Source organism: Pollicipes pollicipes, unplaced genomic scaffold (genome assembly GCF_011947565.3).
Source record: "Pollicipes pollicipes isolate AB1234 unplaced genomic scaffold, Ppol_2.1 Scaffold_2655;HRSCAF=3109_pilon_pilon_pilon, whole genome shotgun sequence".
NCBI lineage: Eukaryota > Metazoa > Arthropoda > Thecostraca > Pollicipedomorpha > Pollicipedidae > Pollicipes > Pollicipes pollicipes.
Window position 1 is genome coordinate 161,866 of NW_023596151.1, and position 24,369 is coordinate 186,234.

At 51.7% G+C, this 24,369-nt stretch overlaps 1 protein-coding gene across 1 annotated transcript; it reads left to right on the forward strand.

Moving 5' to 3' along the window:
• Window positions 1-5,060: 5,060 nt before the first annotated feature.
• Window positions 5,061-24,369, forward strand: LOC119114567 (kynureninase-like). Its single transcript, XM_037238657.1, has 10 exons — window positions 5,061-5,169; window positions 13,439-13,607; window positions 13,780-13,900; window positions 15,623-15,722; window positions 16,013-16,304; window positions 17,476-17,621; window positions 18,031-18,140; window positions 18,514-18,616; window positions 19,787-19,987; window positions 22,962-24,369. The coding sequence occupies exons 1-10, from the start codon at window positions 5,131-5,133 to the stop codon at window positions 23,166-23,168; spliced, it is 1,488 nt and encodes a 495-aa protein (XP_037094552.1). The 5' UTR covers window positions 5,061-5,130; the 3' UTR covers window positions 23,169-24,369.

Here is a 24,369-nt window from a genome sequence, read left to right on the forward strand (position 1 = left end):
TGCTGTCAGACTGCAGACGCAGACTGTTGGCCGGATTGAAGACTGAGGCTGATCGAGAGGGAGACGAAGGGGCTGGGGAGGAATATCTTATTTAGGTAATACTTTTCTCCATATGGGTTAATGGCCACCAAGTCAATTCGGTTGGGAGATTGTGCACTGGGTCCAACAGGCCGTGTGGTGTGTATCTGACCCGGTCGAGGCGACGCTGGCCTGGGAACAGGGGCCGCCGTGCTGGGTGCACGGGTTCTGATTAGTGCAAGCGACGCACAGCGCAGACGGCTACGCGGAATGCGAGCTTTACAACTATGGCGTGTTTACTTCCGCGACGGTCCAACGCATAAACTCACGCCCATCTGCCTCCAGTGGCGGTCACAACTCGCGTTAGCGACGAGCACGGCTTGTCAGGTAGCGGAAAGACACCTTTTGTACATGTAATGGAAACGATTTGTTCAGGCTCCACGCCTTTGCAAACGCGGCCGAGTGTGCGGCCCCGCACAGGGAGCTGCCACTGTGGGCGAACATTAAAGCCGAGAGAAACTTATCCGGGCGCATCGCTGATATGTGAATAAATAGCACGTGGATGGAGGCGGCGCAGTAATGTCACGCTGCACAGGTTGTGCTTCCAGTCTCCCGGTACGGCAGAGTATGGCGACGGACCACTGTGGGGAAGAGCTCGGTAGTATCGAGTTTGTTTCTGTACTGATCCTGCTGCAGCAAGGACCGTTGCAGGTATACTACGCGGACGTGCGGAAACCTCTGAAACGCGAAGTTCTTTGAGTATTTCTGAACGCTTCTGACACATGGAGCATGCCGGATTTTCTTTCCGTCGAGTGCCTCTGTTTGGTAAAAAGGTTAAAGCAGTCCAGCGATTGCAACTGGCCCGTTATGGATGGGATCGGAAGGCTCAGGGCCCAGAACGGGTTAAATGTCACGGACGCGTAACCACACACCGTGCGCCATGACGTGAGCGTGAAACGCCTCCAGGGCTCCAGCGGTTTCTGGGCAGCACTGAGTGTCATCACTGTGGTTGGCTGTGGTCGGGTTATTCGTTGACACGGCCCCCCTCTTCGCGCGAGCCCCCCCCCCCCCCCCCCCCAGCAGATATCTCAGGAGCTGCCATGTGTTCTGCTGCTGATACACATGAATCGGGCCGCAAATTGCCGGAACTGTGCCTTTAGCTGGGAGGGAGTCAGTGCCCGGTAAGCCTCATCTGGGATCTTCCAAAGACCTCGCATAAGCGTGGCAAATGCTCTGATGAGAGCACCCTTCGTGGCAGAGGTGGTCGTGCTGATGTCTCTCGAGTGCTCATCTCGTAGGATGCAGTCACGCAGGGCACGAGTGATGCTCAGGCATTGCAGCGACGTGTTTATGAAGCACGTATTGCCGATGTTCCCGAGTCCTGCGAGTCGCGCGCTACCACCTTCTTCACTCGAGCAAATGATCCACGGGCGGCTCGACGGGGAGGCAGCCAGGCCTGGGCAGGCGACCGGGCATAGCTGCTTCCGGTTCCTCTGTTAAATGCGTACCGACTCGGCCCGTTGCACCCCATTCCGCTTCGTTCGGGTGCTCTTCAGTTTTATAGTGGCCTTGTTCAGCTCGGCGCGCAGCACCGGAGGGCGACACTCTGAGCCTGACCTCACCGGGCGGCCATGCAAGTCTGAGAGGAGGTGACAGACCGCCGAAGAGTATGAAGGAAGCTCACACTTAGGTGGCGACGAGTTAGGCGTCCCATCAAACGGGCTCATGATGTTGGTTGCCCCCGGATGTAATGCCCAGTTCACCACAGTCTGTTTGCCTTTGGGCGCGGGCCAGTGATGTGCGCTGGCAGGCGCATTATAAGAACTTGTTGTGGCAGGTACGGAGGCGGCATTGCCACGAATGAAGGCGATTGATGGCAGCTGCCAGAGCCAGCCAGCCTCAAGATAATCTCCAGATATGTAAACAAGCCGCGATCTCCACTCTGATGGAAGTCTTGGTGGATGGACCGCAGCCCCCCCCCCCCCCCCCCCCCCCCAGTCTCAAAAGCGATGGGTTCAAACTCAAATCGTCTGCAAGGTCTGCGTACCTGCACATCTCTTGCGGTGGATTCAGTGGCTATGTGTGTGCTTCAGTGGTGTACGTGTGTATGCATGCAGCGTTCTAAACTAGGTTTTTCCCCGGGAGTACAGATGAATTGCGGGATGGAAAACAGGCCCAAACCTCGTCCAACAGCCGTCGCAAGAAGACCATACCAACCAGTATTGAAGGAGGACATGGACAAGCGTACCACCTGACGTGTGGGTTATGGTGTCTCGAATTTCACGAGTGATCGTGTTAAATCCATCACCATCCGCCCATTTTGGGGTATCTTTAGAGATTGGCGTCAGATACTGGCAACCAGGCCGGATAGAAACGTGAAACCAGTTGTATGACGTAGGTGAACATTCCGCTTCCAAATCATCAAGCCATCTTAACATTGGCCAGTTTTACTTTCAGTTCCAGTTTCAATTTTCAACATTGCTCCACGCAAGCATGAACAAACATTAAGAAATTGTGAACAGCTACACACACTTACGCCTCCCAAAGGCTTATCACATTCAGATCTCCTCTAGCTTGAAAATACCTAAATTGACGCCAGGTACCAGAGGCTGTGTTGGCCGGAGGCGAGGCAATCCTGGAATGGCCACGCGGAACGAGTGCTGCCGACGTGCGCGCCTGAGAGGCGGAGGGGCTGGGGCCCCCGCGCCCGGACGGCACGCTGGCGACAGCGGCACGCCGTGTAAACGGGGCCTCGGGAGGGGCTGGGGGCTCCCGCGCCAGGGCGGCACGCTGGCAGACAGCGGCACGCCGAGAAAACGGGGCCTCGGGAGGGGCTGGGGGCCCCCGCGCCAGGGCGGCACGCTGGCAGACAGCGGCGCGCCGTGTAAACGGGGCCTCGGGAGGGGCTGGGGGCCCCCGCGCCAGGGCGGCACGCTGGCAGACAGCGGCGCGCCGTGTAAACGGGGCCTCAGGAGGGGCTGGGGGCTCCCGCGCCAGGGCGGCACGCTGGCAGACAGCGGCGCGCCGTGTAAACGGGGCCTCGGGAGCTCGCGTCGTTCAAAAATTTGTGGACCCCGACGCGGTTCCGGCGAGTGAGCAGGTCTCGATTTCAGTGCCAATCAAGCTTCACTAAGATCGAGGAGTGTGCTTGTGACGGCAATGGGAGAGGGGTTTCCCCTTACCATTTGCTTCCGGTCAGCAATGCAGCTCTTAAACCATTGAGGCTCACGCCGTAACATGGAAGCTTGTGTAAAAGGGCTGAGAGATCAACGTCGTCAAACGGGCGAGTGAAGTGAATCGACGTGACTGTAATGGCGTGGCCTTTGTCATCTCGTCGGGTGATCCAATGGGCCGTGTCAGGCAAAGCGTGTGATTGGTACAGTCTGACACAGTGACATTGACACAGACTGTGCCAGACTGCGTCGTCAGGCAAGCCCGCGGCGTCGTTTGTGATTGATTGAAGTGTCAAACACTCGACTTAGCTTTTGAACTGGAGAAAACGCGGCAGCAGAAAGTCACGCCATTCACCAGCTCCTTGAGGTCATGTCTGAAGATTGGTAGTGATACAATTACGATCGGGGTGGAAGGACATCCCAAGTGTGTGTCGCAACAGTAAGGAACAGCAACGGAATATGGTGACGGGAGCAAGCAGCCACGGATCGTCCATGCAAGGAAATATCAAAGATGTTGCCCTGTTTACCAGATATTTCTATGATAAATGGCCTACGCGGGAAAGGACGGCGTAATCAATCGCAATTACGAAGGAGTGCGATACGACGCTATGCGATGGGAAGAATCAGCCATGCAGGCGGATGTTACTCGAAGCATCGTGTACTAGGAATATGCTACGAAGAAACGTGATGCGAAGAACTGCATGTGTGACCAGATGTAATGCGAAGGATCCGGTGTGCAAAGTTTCGTGTGTGAGCACTTGCGGATTCAAATACTTATTTGTATGCGGAGATTGTTCGCGCACGAGGCTCTGCGATACTCGTATTTGCCTTTGGAAATTGAGCAAAGGAAATTTTGCCAACGAAAAAATGTGCTGCGAACAAGTCCATTTACAGTTGTTTAGGGAGACGAATGCTTTCGCAGCTGAAGCTTCACCTCTCCCACTACATTGTTGGTCTCGGCCGGCTCCTGGCAGCATTATTGCTGCTGACCAATGCGGTGTGCACTAGACCTGTCACGGCTTCCGAGAGCCCTCCTAAAATATCAGGGTGCGCAAAAGCACATGCCTGACACCTGACCAAGCCTATTGCATAGCCTGTCTGTGGCGATGGTGGACGGTTGTGCCCACCGTCGCTATCCGGTGGTGGCGCCCTACAAATATGTGTTAAGCCCTTAATCGGAGACTCATGCCCGCTAGCTAGCGTGGCAAACACGGCACGCCGAATCAGGCTTCGATTGTGTCCCTAGCCCACGGCGGTACATTGGCTCGCGTCTGGCCACGGCGGTACGTTGGCTCGCGTCTGGCCACGGCGGTACGTTGGCTCGCGTCTGGTCTGGCCACGGCGGTACGTTGGCTCGCGTATGGCCACGGCGGTACGTTGGCTCACGTCTGGCCACGGCGTTACATTGGCTCGCGTCTGGCCACGGCGGTACGTCGGCTCACGTCGGGCCACGGCGGTACGTTGGCTCACGTCCGGCCACGGCGGTACGTTGGCTCACGTCCGGCCACCGCGTCCAATGTGACGCCGATTGGGATGGCCTGCTCGTGGCTCCCCGGTCCAGGACTCATGCTCTCTGGACCCGCCGGCCTGCTGTGATGTCAGCAGCCCTGCCTCCTTCTACCCGGTACGCCCCCCACGCCCAAGCGGCTGATTGGTCGTCGGGTGCCTCAGCTGTGGTTGGCTAATGTCCGTACTGTGGATTATGTGAAGGGAACTGCGAATGCCAGCCGCTATTGCTGGCACAGCAAGGCTCAAATTTCAGCCAGCAGCCATGGCAGATCAGCCTTAAAGATAGAAGTGTGAAATCAGGGGATAGCTTTTTGATCCAGAACACTTGGTTGTCTCCCGAGCCTTCCCCTTACCTTACCAAAGGCGGTCTCGCCATTCTCCAACACATCTCAGCGAGGCAAGCTCTGAATTGCTAGATTTCTCAGCAGCAATGCATCCTGCATCGTCCTCCAGCGACCGCGACGGGAAGGTGAGCTTTGCCTCCGACCAATGACATTCTGGGCGGTTCAAGTCCCGTCTTCGCGCTTAAGACTCTTCACAGGATTTTTAGCGTGTTTGGAGGCCTTCGGTATTCGTTGAAGTCGGCAAACCTGCTTTTGCGAGCAAACTGTGAAGTGGTTTGAGAAGCCTTTACGAAGTGCAAAGGGGCTGTGTGTTTGAATGGAATGCCCAGCCTGCCTGATCCGGTGCGATCGCACCTAATGCTTTTGGCAGCTTCGCAGTTTCAAACCTCATCGTCATACATGGGTGGTAATTCCAAAATTGTATTGTGTCATCCTTTAACATCTATGTCGCAATCAAGTAGCCATTTCACATTAGCACATTCACATATACAGGAACGTGCTTCGTGCAGAAACGCATTAAAACATTTGTCCATCGCTGGTAGGCCCAGCACGAACCGCCGTTTACCAAAAAAAAGCGTGATCAAGTCCTTTGAGTCTATGGAGTGAGCTACATTTAGTGTAAGATATACACAGCAAGCCAAGCTCTTATTCTAGCAAGCAAGCATCGGATATCATTCAAGGAGCTCGATTCTAACAGTTGGTATACTTCTATGTCAACGGCTGCTGTAGACAACACACTCTGCACAGTAAATTGCTCCTCAGTATGCAATTGCTTGGTTGCGTCAGTGTACCCTCGCACAACATTGATTGAGAGCCAATTGATATTCGGTGTATCTGGAAATTATGCTCACGGATGCCAACTATGAGCGACTTGACAATCAGATTTTTCCCGACCTTGGTCGCCGCATGGTTTATGAAATGGCAGGATTTGGATGACGTTGTTAGGGTGTCATGTATGCTTGGGTTCCCTTGAAATAGGCTTCCCGAAACAGTCCGCACATTTGGCGGATGTGTGCCTCAGGACCTGAAGAAGTTTGGACCTTAAGAAGGGCAGACCGTCAAATGTAGCGAATGATGTTCAACATGGCTATTTCAGCTCAAAATCCCATACAAATGTGGAGCACTTTCTTTGGAAGGAATCCTTTTTAAGCGGAAAGACTGCTCTATACAGCACAATTCTCTGTAAAGTAAATATGCTCTTGAAGGCGTCATGGTTTGGTTACGTCATCGTATCTTGCACAATATTGATTGAGACCCAACCGATGGCCGTTATATCTGAAGATCGTGCTCACGAACGCCAGATACGAACGCCTCGACAACTACATTGGTTGGGGTCTTGCTCACCGCATCGCTTATGGAATGGAAAAATTTGAATGACGTCACGACGTCATAAATGCTGCGGTGGTTTGAGATACTCTCCCCGAAAAACTCTTCCCATTTTCGCGGGCGGTTAGCTCAGAAACTAGAGGGGCTTAGGGCTTAAAAAGCATGGGATTGTGAACAGTGCCGAAATACCTTCAAGGTGGCTATTTCAGTTCAAAATCTCATATAAATGTGGAACACCACTTTTGAGGGAGTGTTTCACCAGTGGGGCATTTTTCAAAAACGTTATCTGGTGAAATTTCAGGGTCATTACGTCTAATATAATTATAATAGCACCGGGTAGTGACACTGCACCACCATCACGATAGAAGGAGGGAATTGATCTCAGTCATTTTTCGAGTCAAAGTTGCGCTGTCAATGTTTCATCACAGCACTACAGCTCCTTGCAGCCCCAGCGTGTAGCACTAGTCCACGACAGCTGGCGGCGTCTGAAGCTGCTGAGGGCCGTCGTCAACTGCTACTAACCATAGGTACCACTTTTGAATTGCTTTAATCCGCACATAACGGGGGTAAAAAAATCGCCCACTCGCCCACGAGTGTGGGAGACTCATATCAATGCCTGCCCTTCGTGGAAGAGACTGAAACGCTCTCACCGTTCAAAGTTCTTTTCAGCACATGCATTCACAAAACGTCGATTGTGATGAAATTGCGCGCAATGCAGCGTTGATAGAGAAACATATGTTCTAGTGGCCGATACATTTTCCAGCACTTCCGTGTGGGGAGACATTTTGTGGGCAATTTGTGGATATACTCGGAATAGTCTAAACGGACGGCTGAGCCTGTTGGCAACCCCATGCTCCGAGCTTATGATACCGATCGACAGCAAACCTTCACCATTCGTCGCCGCTTGGTCTTTAACCTATCCTCCCCAGGATATGATGACCTTAGGCATGGTAAAAGCTCTCCAAAAAATACAAAAAAACAAACAAACAGAAAACTACGGTTGCAGCGAGCCCCATGCTGTGAACCTATTCGATTGATCAACATGAAACCTTCACCAATCGATGTGCCATAGACGATAACCCATCCTTTCCAGTACTTGGTGACCTTGAGTCAGGTCACCATGGCCACCATGTTCTGGAGAGCACAGGATGTCGAATGTGGCACTTCGACTAGTAAAGGTTTTACTGAGCTCATCCACATCCGCAGGTAGTCATCCAACTAGCGCGTCTATGATTTTGCGTTGGCTCATGCCGGCTGGTCTGGGGGACAGGTTATGAAAATACGAGCTTTTTGCCTCACTTGTGAAATGCCCTTTTCGGGCAGACGCCATTAGACGGCTCGTTGTATCATGTAATGTTCCCACTTCTGGTGGCCGCGTGAGGTGCGTCACAGTCTGAATTTTTGTTATTACAAGACCATACATTTTCAACCGCTCTTAATTCTACAACACTTCCAAATTTCATCTACTTTATTCTTAATTGTGCCATGCCTGTTCAACGTTCTGTCTTGTCATAGGAAGCCCATTCACTGCATGTTCATGACGTATTCCACCTATCTAGAGTTTATAAGTCTGGTCCGGCATTGCCTAGGCGAACTTAAATATACGTCGGCGTCAAAAAAGCTGTTAATTTGGCATTACTCACATTTTGAGCAGCTGTGAACCAAGCGATGGAAAAAAGTACATCTTGGGTGGATATGAGTCACAGTGGACAAGACCGTTGGACTTGTTTGATCTTCATGCCCCACCATTTTCTCTCAGTCTTCTTTCTTTCCCTTCGTCCATATCCCTCTCCTTCTTCCACTCTTTTCTCTCTCCGCTCTCCATTCACACTTCCCCCTCCTCTCTCTCACTCTCCCTCTCTCTTTATCTCTCTCTCTCTCCCTCTCTCTTTATCTCTCTCTCTCTCCCTCTCTCTCTCCCTCATCCTCTCTCCCTCTCTCTCTCCCTCTCTCTCTCCACTCCTCTCTCTCTCTCCCTCTCTCTCTCTCCCTCTCTCTATCTCTCTCTCTCTCCTATCTTCTCTCTCTCTCTCCTCTCTCCCCTCTCCCTCCTCCTTAATCTCTCTCTCTCTCTATCTCTCCTCTCTCTCTCCTCTCTCTCTCCCTCTCTCTCCCTCTCTCTCTCCTGCTCGTCTCTCTCATCTCTCTCTCTCGCTCTCTCTCATCTCTCTCTCTCTCTCTCTCTCCTCTCTCCTCCTCTCTCTCTCTCTCTCTCTCTCTCTTCTTCTCTATCTCATCTCTCTCATTCTATCCTCAGTCTCTCGTCTCCTCATCTTTCGTTGTTGACGACGATGCCGGAATCGCTGACACTTCGGCCTGGTGTTGGCTGGTGCTAGGCATTTTTCGCACATGGTACAAATTTTACGTTTCCCCACGTTAGCTGAATGGGGGGGGGGGGTAAAATTTTGTTTACATTGCAGCGTTGCAGAAAAGTCGCCTCCGAACAATGAGCTAGTGCCCATACGCCTCTAAACGATGGTACCCGACGATATGTTTTGACGCAAGGAAATATATATATATATATATATATATATATGTATATCTATCTATCTATCTATATATATATATGCATGCATATGTGTATATATATACATATATATATATGTATATATATATATATATATATATATATATATATATATATATAAGTTGAAATGGGTAGTTTTCCCTCCTGCGCAGTTTGCGCGCTCAATTTTTATCGTTTCATGCTACACCGCCTTGTATTCGACATGGGTTTCTTGAAGACAAAACTACGCATGCCACTCTGTGGTCGATTGCTGTCGCACATGCGGGGCAGACAGCTTTGAGATATGACAGTGAGATGCGGCCGATACACCAAGCCAATCCGCGCACGCAGTTGGCTTCACGTTTTCATTCGATCTGGCTGCTTAGATCAGTGCTTCAAAAGCCTACAAACAGGTGGATTCATGGCTTTCTGCCCGAGAGCATGTATTGCACGATCGGAAAGGGTACAGAGGTACGAACAACACGACACTAGAGGTGCATAACGCCGCACCCCTCCCAAACCTGCCCAGCAGCGGGAAGGTGCTGACTGAACTAGCCGGGCGTAGAGCTGATCAATATAGGCTGGGCGTTGACTCTCAAGCGCCGGCTTTTGGATGCCACGTGAAACAGGCCATGCTGCCGGCATATGTAATCAAACACAGACTTGTGAATTTTGCAACGTTTGGCAATATGCCGTTCATGTGTTCATGTCCATGTGTGCGTGTGTCCCGTGCCAGTGACGAGATTGCTTTGTAACTATGTTTCCCGTATGTGCTATTTATCACGACGCGTCAAAACGTAAAGCACCACATGGGCCTTCTGACAAATGCATCATCATAAACAACCATTACCCTTGTCTGGGATGGCCTGCGGACGGTGACAGAGGCCTTGCTAAGGTCACTTGACGTCAGAGACTAGGATGGACGGTGCCGGACATTACGGCGCGTTACGGCACATTAACATTTCGCCACCAGATTCTGCCTTGAACACGACATTTCACGATCGGATAGAGCGGGTCAGGGCTTACGCAATAAGTACCGTTAAACGTGGGCGGTAGTCCCAGAAATCGATCCATTTAAAACATGCCGCTTATTTTTGTAGTCATGGCTTACGATAGCCAGGATATTACGCATATAGAGCATACACCCATTTGTCTATAGCCGGGATATTACGCATATAGACCATACACCTATTTGTCTGTAGTCGGGATATTACGCATATAGAGCATACACCTATTTGTCGATAGTCGGGATATTACGCATATAGAGCATGCACCTATTTGTCGATAGTCGGGATATTACGCATACAGAGCATACACCTATTTGTCTATAGCCGGGATATTACGCATACCACCTATTTGCCAGGGCAATAAGTTTCCTTCCCAGCCCTGCGTCAATACAAGCCTTTTGAATCGCCGCAAAGCCTGGTCATCGATTTTGTGATTAAACAATTATACGTCTCTCGTGTTATATGGAGCGGTGATATTTCAAGATGCGGAGGCATGCCACCTGATCAGACAGCTCGCATTAAAACGCCTTGAAAACGATGAAATATACCTCACGGTGGTGCGATCTATAATCGCCAAGATATCAGTCAGCCAAAAGTGTAAATTGGCCGACTTCCGGCTAGTACTTGTTGATATGGAGGCTCGCTCGGGTTACGGTTTTGCTCCTAAGCGATTCCTGGAATCGGAACGAGCAGGCCGCGCTGGGGCACAAAAGTTTACACTGGTAGAAATGTTTAAGTAACGAGCGTTAAGCTTCCGTCGTCGTGCAAAAACAGCACGCGCTCGTGGACCCATCCTATGACATCTCCCAGCCCGCCGCGCGCCGCAGCTTTGCTAAATCAGTAGAGGCACCTGAACGAGGGATGGCATGCACAAACCAATTCCCAAGATGGATTTATTTGTGGAATCGACACATCTGGCTGCAGTGTGTGGGTGGTGGCCGATCAGGATTACTGTGCACGGACGGTGCCATCAATTTAGGGGGGGGGGGGAGATATGGTAAAACTATCACAACGTTTGACTGCAAAATGGGTGACAAATAATGCATTGGCGTTCTCATAAATTATCGTTGTTACGCAGAAGTCCTCGTATGACATGCATTACACCGCCACAAGGCTAGGGGCGCGGGAGCCGGGGATGGCGCAGGGGCTGGGGGCCACAACTCTCCCAAAATTGGCGTTGGCCTCTGTGGGCGTTGGCTGGAAAGACCTAACCCAAACAGTCACTATTCCCTCTCCCTTCCAGCGTGGAAGGACGCTGCTTGTCCTATGCTGGCGGATCTTTGCTATCGCAGCCCCGTAGTTTCTTTTCACAGTGCATATCATAGTCTAGACCAGTTGATCATACGATGAATCAAGGTATGAATACGTGTACGTAAAATGGAAAAAGCTGCGTAGGGCGATATTTCATGCATATTTACTCCGCACCACGATAAGACTTGTTCGTCCGATTCCAAAACTTTTTACTTTGGGGACGGAAAAATCATAACTGAAGTAAATATGGCTTTTCATTACGGAGACGACAAACTTTCAAACGACCTGCTGCTGGAGGATCACAGAGCTCACATACTCCTTCCAGGTGTATGTGACATACTCCATACTCCTGCACCAACACCGCTTATTACACGGCTCTGAGCGCAGCCAGACGTTCGCCGGCGTGATGCGTTAAGGTTGGCATTTGGACTGCGGCACGAGCTGAACCTGCTCAATCGAGGCGAAGGCGATGCCCTTAGACGCACTGCTGCTGCATTAATCTTCTTCTGCATCACCACTAAGCGAAGCAAGTCTGCAGCCCCTGCGGGGCGCTGGAACTGCTTTCAGCTGAGCCGCTGAACTGACAGATCAGGTCATGAAAAGGCGATCAAGTTTTGCATTGGCCAAGTTTTGCCAAGGTTTTGCCTCACATTACGGAGAACAAACTGCGTGAATACATTCCTTCCCTCCGCAAGCGGTGAGGGCATTGGCCTTTTGCTCCTCTGGTGACGCTGCCCTTGTGTGCCTCTGTAGAGTTGGTATTCGCAGCTCCCATACGGAAAGCAATAGGAATGCTACGAACTTGAAGGGGAATCAATGAATGAAGGGGACCTGTTCAGGTTGCATTAGTGAAATGTTGCAGCGTAATGAAGCTAAAAGCAAATACAATTGATGCCCGCCCCGGCGGCGCAGTTGGTTAGAGCGCCTGCCTTCCGATCCACCCAGCCGTGGCCGAGTGGCGTGGCGAGGATTAGGCGCGTGCTATTTCTCCTTGAGAGGGGCGATCCGCGGGTGGTGGTGGTGAGCGTGCCAAACGTCAGGTCACGGCAGAGGACAGGCTCGACCGTGCCGTGTCCTTTTGGCACGTTAAAATGTACCACCAAATTCTGCCTTTGATCCCTCAAAGTCTGCCGTATGCCTTCAGAATGTTTCAGGGTGCACAATGAGCAGACAAGACACGCAATATTGTGTAACCGCATCAAATTGCGGGCTAAAGCTACTGCAAAAACACGGCGGTGGAAGAGGTATCATATGTGATGGGAATTGACGAGGACGCACGAAACTTGCAGCAGTACCAAGGGAATTCATTACGTCGTAGTACGCATACTACAATTCAATATCAGTTCTGCCCTTCGCTTCAAAAAACCTATTACATGCAAAGGTCGCATGCACGTGATACTCCCATCTGACCGCCTAAGGCGGCTTAAACTCCAGGCACGGAAGATAACAACATTGCATGTGCTCGGTCAGTATAGGAGAAAATCCGCGCACCGTTTTTTGGAATCCCAGTAGTGTCTTTCTCGTATTTGTACCAATGTAAACCTACCAATGTGAGAAAAGTTCGTGACGGTAGCAATTGAAGACAGGAGCCCCTCAGTGAAAATATGTTCTAAAAATATATTTTCTCCTGCAAGAAGGTTGTGGAGATAGGGAGGACTGCCTCCCCCTCCTCTCTGAGGATAAAGAGGACGCGTCCTCTCGTTAGGGAGCTAGGTGTCTGAAAGTGCTACATTCGCGGCTGGAAAGGACAGTATGGCAACAAAGAGATCATAATCAAGACTCAAATACACATTCTGAGATGTATTGGATCATAGATCACGGTCTTTACGTGATCGAAACATATAGCACTTTTTTGCATAACCTTAAAACAAAGTCACACGTTTCGTGGCTTATGAAGGTCACATTTTGAGCTATTCCCATCACGACAATGTCAACGCAATCTGACAAAACTACGACTTTTTGTGTTGAAAACAATAATTATATATAACGGTGCTGGTTTCAACTAGTAATTCGCGTTCCTCTCAATGGAGCACACCGAGTGCGCCTCCCAAAGGATGGCTCCCACCTCTTCGGCTGAAAAGTAGCTCACTTTTGGGATTTCCGACCTCTATCCTTTCGACCAGACCCTTTCGTTTCTTTCGGTAGCTCGTCGGACGTCGCAGCCTGAGTTCCTCCAGCATGTCTTTGGATGGTCGTCATGTAGTTGTCGTCAGTGGCGGCGGCTCGTCAGACGGTGGCGACATCGAGCGACTCTGTGTCCCGACTGCCCCGCGCTCACGCCAGCGGTCGGCGAACTTGCCGCAGGTGCCGGGGGATGTCCCATGCGATCCGACGACCACGCTGAGCTGCCTGGCGACCATGTGGCAGTGCGAGGTGACCTCGGAACAAATGGCGGCGAACCTTGACAAACACGACAGCCTCGCCGCCTTCAGGAGCCAGTTTGAAATTCCCAAAATGAAGACGAAGCCGGGAGGTAAGTGTAAACAGTTTGTAGCTAATAAATGATGGTTATTTTATCTGATGGATGATGGTTATTTTTGCGACGTACTGAATGTGGAAAGCAAGACCATACTCTGCTTATATGATACACGTAGAATAGTGCTGTTTTTCTCTGTCATGTGTTTGACGTAGGCCTGTTTTTTCAGTTGACCTGAGTGCTGTCAACCCTGATGACGATATAATTTACATGAACGGGAACTCGCTGGGGCTGAAGCCCAAGAAAACTGACGAGTACTGCAGTAAAATGCTGCAACAGTGGGGAGAGTGGTAAGAACTGCGTCATAACACAAAAATAAGCCAAAGCTATGAGTGATTTGTTGTCCTCCATTGATTGTTTACTGCTGTGTTTTACACAACGCCAACCAGCATTGGGGTTACAATATCAATAATGCACTGCGTTTCGATTCGTTTATCTATCTGCTTTTTGTTGTATCTAAAGCATGGTCTCCGTTTGGCTGTCTGGGGTTTATTTTCCTGTGCAACTGATGCAGTCATCACCGTCGCCACGCATCGTACATACTCTTCCCTGCGACGCGAGCTAGGGGCAAGCCTTTTGAATCGAAACCATGGCCCGTGGGTTTTGACCCGTGCTTCGCTCTCTTTAAAATCGAGGTGTATGGAGGCTGAAAGCATGTTGCAGCAGCAATTGAGCTTAGACTTCTCGATCTAGGGCAGACCTCCTGCTAGATGCAAACTAACTTGGCCACTCAAGACCAATTAGGCAGTCCAAGGTTTGTTGCCGGCCCTTCCTGGATGTATTGAAGTGTGTTGCTGAACATCACGAGGTACATTAAGAGACGTGTTACCGACCTCGTGCTTAAAACAACGAGTGTGGCAAAATTCAATAATCCTGTGCCTTTTTTCGTTTCTATGAGCATCAGACTGCAAACAAAATTCCTCTGTCGTACTCTGCACACTGCTGACGCACATGGCCGTCATTACCAGAGGTGCCGTTTTCTAGTCGTTCTTGTTCAAAGTCCATTCCAAAGTTCAAGGATGGGCCAGCTGCACGTTCAAAAGTGTCAATGAATCAGGTTTTTCCATAATTTTGGAAGTGCGTATAAAATAATTAATACCGAAAAGCAATAACTCCAGAATTTTCTCGCGTCACTACATACCCTTACTGAAGCTGAATGAAAAGAAATAAAAGTTATGGTGAACGATTTCCGCCCAGTCCGTCCAACTTCCAAATAAGACTTCGGAATTTTCAGGATTTCAAAAATTTGAGAAGACTAGACTATGGTTATGTGCCAATGACTAGAAACGACTAGAAGTGCCGATGGGATTTCAAAAATTTGAAATCTCATTGGCACTTCTGGTCACTACCCAGCATGGCCGCACGTGGCACAAGTAGGCAGAGAATGCGACCCCACAGCTGATCAATACGAAATTTGTGGATGGCTATCACACGAGTGTCATGCAAAGTAATGGTTTCGAAGATAACGAAATTTGAATGGTGTTATGTGCAATAAATTATTTTCCACAGGGATAAAACCTAACATTTGCAATGTTACAATGGTGCCGGACACAGCATGACGCCACTCAACGCACATCGACACAGGAATTTTAAAAAAATCGGGTATAATATGTCACATAATTTCACATTGTTTTCATATACAACTATGTAAAAGTCATCAATTAAAAAATAGTGTGCAGAGAGTTCTCTTTTTTACGCGGAGGTGAGCGTGTTTTTCTGTTACGCTCGGTGCGCATCCCCACCTCATCGAGCGAACCTTACCAGATCTTTCGCCATGCGAACCCCATCATAGGACCTCCGCTGCCCCCAACCCTCACTCTTCTCGGCGCCCTAGTGCTCCTTGACACGATGCCGCCAAGTTTCCTAAGTTAAATCTAGTTTCCTTTGCATCGACCCCCTGCGCTGCTGCATATTAGAATGTCTTATTACAAATCTGGCAGAAATGTCACACAGTGTTTACGCGACGATGCTGTGACTCCTCAAGATCTCATGTTTGTAATTCTACCTTGCAGGGGCCATCAAACGCACTTCATGGGTGTACTGCCCGCCGCCAAATGTGACCTCGAGGTCAACGGCTCCCACGCGCGACTGGTCGGAGCGCATCCAGACGAGGTCAGGCCCAATCACAACACCTAAGTTGGCGGCGCGGGGTTGTCAGATTGCACCATTGTCGCCCATGCCGTCCTGCCAGCCTTGCGGGCGCAGAGCAGCGGCTCGTACACGCTGTTTGGTCTGTGACGATATCGAGGCAGCCGAGACCTGAGTGGTGTGCCGTCCGGCCGCCGCCTGACGGAGTGGTGTGCCGTCCGGCCGCCGCCTGACGGAGTGGTGTGCCGTCCGGCCGCCGCCTGACGGAGTGGTGTGCCGCGCCGGCCGCCGCCTGACGGTCCTCACCGCTGCAGGTGGCCGTCATGAACGGGCTGACGGTGAACCTGCACCTGCTGCTCATAGCCTTCTATCACCCGACGCCGCTGCGTCACAAGGTGCTCATCGAGGAGAAGGCGTTCCCGAGCGACAAGTACGCAGTCGGCTCGCAGGTGCGCCGCCGCGGCTACGACCCATCCAACTCCGTCATCCAGCTGCGCCGCCGACCCGGCGAGGACGTGTTCCGCACCGAGGACGTGCTCGACCTGATCGCCCGACACGGCCACGAGATCGCCGTCATCCTGATCGGCGGCGTCCACTACTTCACCGGTAAGACCAGCGGCGTCCACTACTTCACCGGTAATACCAGCGGCGTCCACTACTTCACCGGTAAGACCAGCGGCGAGCACTACTTCACCGGTTAGACCAGTGGCGTCCACTACTTCACGGTAAGACCAGCGGCGAGCACCACTTAACCGGTAAGACCAGCGGCGAGCACTACTTCACCGGTAAGACCAGCGGCGTCCACTACTTCACCGGTAAGACCAGCGGCGAGCACTACTTCACCGGTACCTCACCCCGATCCGCCATTTTTCCTAACTTGGACTAGAAGGGAGGTAGTTGATGCGGCCTCCCCCGGTCGTTTTCTAAAGAAGAGAGATGAACTCTGGCAGAAAAGGGCAGTGAAATGGTGTCAGTTGACCTCATATATATCAGCATAGTTGACCTCATTATGCCAGGTCAAAGGTCAAACGATGATGCGGCATAGCGACACTCAATCTTAAGAGGCGAACGTTTTGTTCAACTTTGAATACCAGTGTACGTATTTATTTGTGTCTTGAAGATGCATTTATCGTGTATGATTACGTTAATGTAACAGTGTCGGCCCGCCGCACGCGTCCCGCGGAATCGTTTGTTGCCACTGCCGTCCGCACCAGCCGTGGATCGCCGCGCATAATTTCACAAAAGCCGCTATTGCTCCGAAATTAAAAATGTGAGGGGCACGTTTATGTTGTCAAAACAAAGCAATGAATGTCCCATAGGCTACGGAAAATTGGACTGGTGGAATTTAGTCAGCTGAACATTTTGACGCAATTGCTCACCATGCTAAAGAGGTGTCCTCAGTAAGCCTTAGGGGGTCGCATGGATCTCTTTCTATCGGGATGAGGGTTAAGATCAGGTTCACAAACGATACGACAGGGCCGAAGGGCTTAAAGAGATGGCAATCTGATCTGCGACGAACTATTTTTTCATGATATTTACTTCGGTTTCATTGTTCACTAACCTAGTTTTGACGAACAATAATACATTGTCCTTCCACCTCGCTCCGTGTTTTTTACATGGCGAATGCGCGGTAGGTAAGGAATGCTGCTATCATCATGCACGCACATCATGTAAAATTGCAAATCGCCTTGCATATGGGGTGCAGAATACAGTGTTGCTGCAAACCGTTCCTACCTACGCCAAGCGCGGAGGGCTCAGTGGAGGCGGTGTGATGCAGGCCAGAAGTTTGACATGGAGGCGATCACCAAGGCGGGTCACGCGGCCGGGTGCGTGGTCGGCTTCGACCTGGCGCACGCCATTGGCAACGTCAAGCTGGAGCTGCACAAATGGAATGTGGACTTCGCCTGCTGGTGCACGTATAAGGTTAGTCATCTGGGTTGCAGCAGGCCCGAAGATTTCACCAGCACTGCACTCTTCAGTTTTTACCTGTGGTCATATATAGCATGGTCATATACGATGGCCATATACGCTCCTCCATATAGCGTGGTCATATACGCTCCTCCATATACCGTGGTCATATACGCTGGTCATATACGCTCCTCCATATAGCGTGGTCGTATACGCTGGTCATATACGCTCCTCCATAAAGCGTGGTCATATACGCTCCTTCATAGAGCGTGGTTATATACGCTCCTTGCCGCTTCCAGCATTGACCATACGTGATGCACTGGTCTTGGTGGTTTGCATCAGAACTGAATCGTTAGGCCGTTATCGATATTAGCGATCGGGGGCGGCGGCTGGTGACCGTGTCGTCGGCGCGCCTGTGTTGCAGTACCTCAACTCGGGGCCGGGCTGCATCGCTGGAGCGTTCGTGCACAATCAGCACATGCTCTCGCACCTGCCGCTGCTGCACGGCTGGTGGGGCAACAAGGCCGAGACGCGGTGCGTGCAGACCACGCAGGTCACCGCCTGCAGGCCAAGCAGGTCGCCGCAGGTCGATGCGGATGTGAACGGAGCGAGACGTCTCTGCCGTGCGGGTGCTTGAGGACGAGATCCCAGCTCAGCTATCTGATCCAGCAATAAGGGCAGATTTTTTCGTCAGAATAAAACAATATCAAGCGAGCAACAAACCGTTCATTTTCACTCGGCGTTTATTGGCGTACCCCCGAGCAGAAGACAGGCAGAAATGGAAAGCTGCACCAGCTACATCGCGTTGCTGAGCGCTCATAGCAAGCATGTTTAAAGGTGCCTGGAAGTCAAGAGCCATTGAGAGGAACCCACGCCGACTGACCAGTGTATCGCTGACTGTGCACAGATTCCACATGAGGGACTCCATTGACGCCTCGGTGGGAGTCAACAGCCTGAAGCTATGCAATCCGCCACAAATGTTGGTGGCCATGAACCGGGCCAGCATGGACGTAAGTAGGGGTAACACTTTGTAAAGTCAGTTGTAGGAGGGGGGGGGGGGGCAGCCAAAAAGGTTGATCTAACCTATCCCTAAAGCCTGATTTTTTCCCGGACTTTGCCTACTTGAATTGATGTCCTCAGTGTTAATTTTTTTTTTCATTTTGTAACTCACCTGCCTTCAAACTTGTTTTCCTGCGGAGGGACACCATCCCCTTTCACGCTAATATGAGCTCCTTTTATGAAAAGCCTACAATGGCTTGTAATTATCAGAAAGACGTCTTAGTTAATCTTGATAAGGAATCGCTGATGACTTCCACCATCGCTGATCATGTTGTATGGCCATCAGAGTCACCATTATACGACACGTACACTGTACATTGTGCAAGTACACCTGCCACTGCTGGGGAAAACATGGGATAACTTTTAACTGGGCCACCAGTTAAAGGCTGCAGCATGTTGCAGTCATTGCTCTTAATCTCTATCCAGATGTTATCATTTGAAAATCTGGTCAAACTTTTGACAACTGGGTCAGCACATGAAAGAGCTAGCGTGACAAAAAGATCACATACCTTAAGGCCACTACTTGGTACAAAATAAACACGATACTAATAGTGATATTTATTGCCTAGTACACCAAAAGGTAAAATAATTGTTCTTGATAATTGTTGGCCCAGTTTTCCCTGTTTGCATGGGCATTGGGGGGGGGGGGGGGGGGGGGCTCGGCCAGCATTGGGGAGCTCAGGCATCCCCGAAAGTATACAAAGTGACGCCCCTGGACGTAACAGCAGCCTGCAGCACCGCTCCCGCCGCACCCCGGGGCGGCACAACATCATGGCATCGTGATGAAAGGCGGCCTGGGTCGCTACCGTGTCGGATGCGAGTGTCCTTTGATACGTCATGAATAGTGGTGGTGGCTGCTGCCCATTCAGATCATGGTCCATAATTCACCCGGCGTGAAAGCTTCGATGCCACATTTTTAAAAGAAGTTTCCCGAACGGAAACTATGCCTCGACACCTGGAGCATGGGCTGAGCTCCAGCGCTTCTCAGGACCGACCACATCACCCAGGTGACTGTCAGCGCTATGGTCGTGTTGTTCCTCTGCCTGCTTCAATCCAGCGGGTTCCATCCCTGTCCAGCGTATCGAAACCGCATGCTTACCTCCATGCTCTCTTCGGCACAGATTTTCGACCAGGTGTCGATGGACCAGCTTCTAGAGAAGCAGACGCTGCTGACCGGTTACCTGGAGCTGCTGGCGGCACGCCGGCTGCCCGAGGCATGCCAGATGACGCCCCGTGACCCGCACCAGCGGGGCTGTCAGCTCTCCTTCCGCTTCCCCGATCTGCACGGCGTCCATGCCGAGCTGCAGCGCCGGGGCATTGAGGTCAGTCAGAGACAGAGGTCACCGAGGTCATGGTAACGTGTCAGAGGGTGGCGAGGTTGGTCAGAGACAGAGGTCACTGAGGTCGCGGTGACGGGCCAGAGGGTGGCAAGATCGGTCAGAGATAGAGGTCACCGAGGTCGCGGTGTCGGGTCAGAGGGCGTGAAGGTAGGATGCGGGTCGCGCAGGTGGACTTCGGTCATCGAGGTAGTTCGCAATTAATCAGGTATGCTTTGCTTCGTTTGGATAAGTCGGAGTTAAGCGAAGTGGGCGATCAAAGTGAAAGGTTGTAAGCTAGCACGGAAGGTCCGACCTCACCTGTACGTCAGTGCTCAGAGGTGACCCGTGTGCTGTATATGCAAACAGTGCCTCGTCGAGGTAGGTCGTTGATTGTCAGAGAACAAGCGTCAAGTATCAGGGTGGATCGTGGACTCACAGGTCGTTGAGAGAAATTGTGAACTCGTAAGTCGCAGAAATAGGTCGTCGTCCATCGTAAGCAGTTTGGTTGTGTCAGACAGGGTGGCCGAGCCGGCTGTCTCTCGTCTCCTGTCATGTCTCTATGGACAGTCCATTGGCCGTCCTCCTGTGTCTGTCCGACGGATGTAACCACCAATCCAGTCCTTTGTATCTTTTGTTAGGCTTTGGAACTTCTCAAACTATTCCAGTTCGAAGACGTGACCCATGTGGGCGTATGTTTGTGTTAAATCAAACCAAACCGTAAGGCTGTGAGCAGGGCTACTCGAGAGCTTTCGACAAACCTTTGCGAGCGAGATTATAATGATCAAGGGACATGCCGTGGTCTTGTCACCAGACTTGTGCCTGGCCTCGTATGGATGTCTAATCGACTGGAATCAGTCAAAATCTTGTTGATTGTTAGTGGAATTGGTTCCTTTGAAGTCGTTCTCTTGGTCCAAACCGGAGATGGGTTATGCAAATTCTAGGTGAGACAAATGAGGTGTAAATGTTGGCAATATAATAGATTTATAATCTGATAGCTCGTACTCGCACAATAATGAGCGCATTTGCACATGTCTGCATTGCTATCAAAATAAATACCGTCGTTTTTTAAGGACGGCTGCTTTACGCTGTCACCTAAACCATTATCAATGGAATCTATCCCATCGTAATCTATCCAGAGCTCGGTCCATAAGTCCTCTGGCCAGAATGGAAGGCGACGCCAGCATGCGTCCAGTTGCTAGAGGAGTCAGAGTCTGGGTCAACCGCGTATTGTGGGGCATGGCCAGAATGGGCTGGACTGAAGCAGAACCAAGGACAGTTTGTTTGTCACGAAGTTGTACAACGCCCATGCCGTTGCCAAAGATAAGAGCACCTCCCACTGATACCCAAGGCGAAGATGACGGAGCTAGGGGCTGAAGTAAGATCTCTGGCGCAGCCAAGGGCTATTTCCGCGTCCCAGTGCGTTTCAGCCTGAGGCGAAGAGCAATTCGTATCACGTGCGAGCCCACAGAGAGAGAGAGAGCAGCTGTTAATGTCAACCACCTGGACATGGCATGTCTCAGAGGCCTGGCCTGGCCAGGTCTGTCCAGCCACGATCTAGGCAGGCTTAGATTTTTGCAACCGCCGGTGGTACCGCCTCAAATTCGTCAGCGGCATCCAAGTTGTTTTCTTAAGGTGTGCTGCAGTAAGGTGTGCTCAAGGCAGCGATAGAGCGGATCAGGCATTTTTGCAACGTTGCCATATCACTCATCTTACCTCTATATCCCATTTACATTGGAAACGTAAAATTATTAAATCGCAAAAATCCAAGCGACCTGAGACTGACGAGATTTCGAACAGGTGGAGACGTGACGGCGTGGGAGTGGCTGCTACAGACAGAGGAGAAAATGAACAATCAGACTGGCAAAACTGTGGGTCCATGTGTGCAGAGCAGCACAGACCTTCGTGCGTAAACCATTGACCCGGCCGTCGTCAGGCGTTTTGAGTGGTTTATGCGAGACCTTGTAAACCAAAGGGGGTAGAGACCCCGAGCCAGCTGAACATACAGTGTGGACGAGCGCACCATCTGCGAGTCATTAAAACAAAGGAGGTAGAGACCTCGAACCAGCTGAACATACAGTGTGGACGAGCGCACCATCTGCGAGTCATTAAACCAAGGGAGGTAGAGACCTCGAAGCAGCTGAAAATACAGCGTGGACGAGCGCACCATCTGCGAGTCATTAAACCAAAGGAGGTAGAAACCTCGAACCAGCTGAATATACAGTGTGGACGAGCGCACCATCTGCAAGTCATTAAAACATCTAAACAGGAGCCCTATGCGCCAAGCCCCAACACTACCTATGAGTGCACTATGTGTAGCTGAAGAAAGGACAATACACAAGGAATCTATTGACAAGGAAGGGAAAACCGAGGACCAGTTTTCCGAAACCGGCTGAATTACGTTACGTTGCCTAGGAAACCAGAGGTAGGGGGTTCAATCCCCGCGGTGCGCGCTTTCGGGCTAGGCTGAGAGGCATGCGACGCCATATATCATCAGCAGCTGAGTGTGTCGTAATGCCCCAATAACGACAACTATGGTACGCTGTGGTCTAAGCCGAGAAAGATAGGGTCGTCAAAACTGTCTAGGCGCACAGTCCAGTGTAAGGTGGCCAGCACCAACCACGAGTATTATCACCATTTTCCACCATTTTCGTCACGGTTACCAGAAACGTTAACGCATGAGTCATAACTGAATGGGTTTCAAAAGCTGACGAGTATCATTGGGTTATGTTTATGCATCACTCGCATGGGGATCACGAGCCCCACCCGTTATCGCCCCGCTCGCCCCGCCTCGCAAAACACCTTTTTCTGATGTGTGCTTGTATGCTCGTGTAATGCTCGCGCAACCTGATCAAAGCATAGCCCTGTGGAACGGTGCAACGGCACACCTAGCTCAGCCTCTGAACTCCGTGCAACAATCAGGCAACGCATAATGCTGGACGACAGCGCCGCTGATCCAGCCCGGCTGATTGTTTGGCAGTGTGACCTGCGCTGTGATGAGGGCCTTCCGAGCATCATGCGGATCGCTCCGGTGCCGCTCTACAACTCCTTCTCCGATGTCTTCAAGCTGGTCACTATCATCAGAGAAGCGCTGGACCACCTGGCCAGTCGGAGGGTCGCTGAGCGGAGCGAAGGCGCTCGGACGGCCGGGCGACCGAGCGCTGACCCAGCTCTGGCTGACCCCTGAACTAGCTCCGGATGATCCGCCCCTGTGCCCCCACTCCTGCGGTGAATCAGCTCTGGCCGACCCGCCCCTGTGCCCCCACTCCTCCGCTGAGCCAGCTCCGGCTAACCCGTCCCTGTGCCCCCACTCCTGCGCTGAGCAGCCAGCTCCGGCTGACCTGTCCCTGTGCCCCCACTCCTGCGCTGAGCCAACTCCGGCTGACCCGCCCCTGTGCCCCCACTCCTGCGCTGAGCCAGCTCCGGCTGACCCGCCCCTGTACCTCCACTTTTGCGCTGAATCAGCTCTGGCTGACCCGCCCCTGTGCCCCCACTCCTGCGCTGAGCCAGCTCCGGCTGACCCGCCCCTGTGCCCCCACTCCTGCGCTGAGCCAGCGCCGGCTGACCCGCCCCTGTGCCACCACTCCTGCGCTGAGCCAGCTCCGGCTGACCCGCCCCTGTGCCACCACTCCTGCGTTGAGCCAGCTCCGATTGATCCGCTGCTGTGCGCCGCTCAGCTGTGGCGAGTGGTTGGCGTCTCGGTGCAGCTGTTGACGTTCTGGTGTTATCCGAAGTTTAGTGAGTGCTGCGCTTGTCCGAGGTGAGCAGCTGACTCGCGAACAGCGCTATGCAGCAGCATGGGACCTCGGAGCGCTGTTGACGTTCTGGTGTTATCCGGAGTTTAGTGAGTGCTGCGCTTGTCCGAGGTGAGCAGCTGACTCGCGAACAGCCAGCTATGCAGCAGCATGGGACCTCGGAGCGCTGTTGACGTTCTGGTGTCATCCGGAGTTTAGTGAGTGCTGCGCTTGTCCAAGGTGAGCAGCTGGCTCGCGAACAGCCAGCTATGCAGCAGCATGGGATCTCGGAGCGCTGTTGACGTTCTGGTGTCATCCGGAGTTTAGTGAGTGCTGCGCTTGTCCGAAGTGAGCAGCTGACTCGCGAACAGCGCTATGCAGCAGCATGGGACCCCGGAGCGCTGTGCGGACATTGATAAAGACACGCGTCAGCCTTGACGCCCGCACAGGATATAGTCAGTCATGCAGTCGTGTCATGTCACGACTGACCAGGACACGGGTCGTGCTCATGCTCCACATGGGCATTGGAGCTCGGAAACACATATGAACATTTATCTGTGCCGCACAGCGCACTATGTTTGGCTGCGTCCTCGGCTGGCGCTTGCTTTATCGTGGGTGCAATATTTTGCATTGACTGTGTAATATATTTACCGA

Excerpts from the sequence above, each read along its gene's own strand:
- LOC119114567 (XM_037238657.1), top strand. The coding sequence starts at position 5,131 with ATGCATCCTGCATCGTCCTCCAGCGACCGCGACGGGAAG. Across the intron at positions 18,141-18,513 it reads GGCAACAAGGCCGAGACGCG|ATTCCACATGAGGGACTCCA; the intron begins GTGCGTGCAGAC and ends GACTGTGCACAG. Across the intron at positions 19,988-22,961 it reads TGCAGCGCCGGGGCATTGAG|TGTGACCTGCGCTGTGATGA; the intron begins GTCAGTCAGAGA and ends ATTGTTTGGCAG.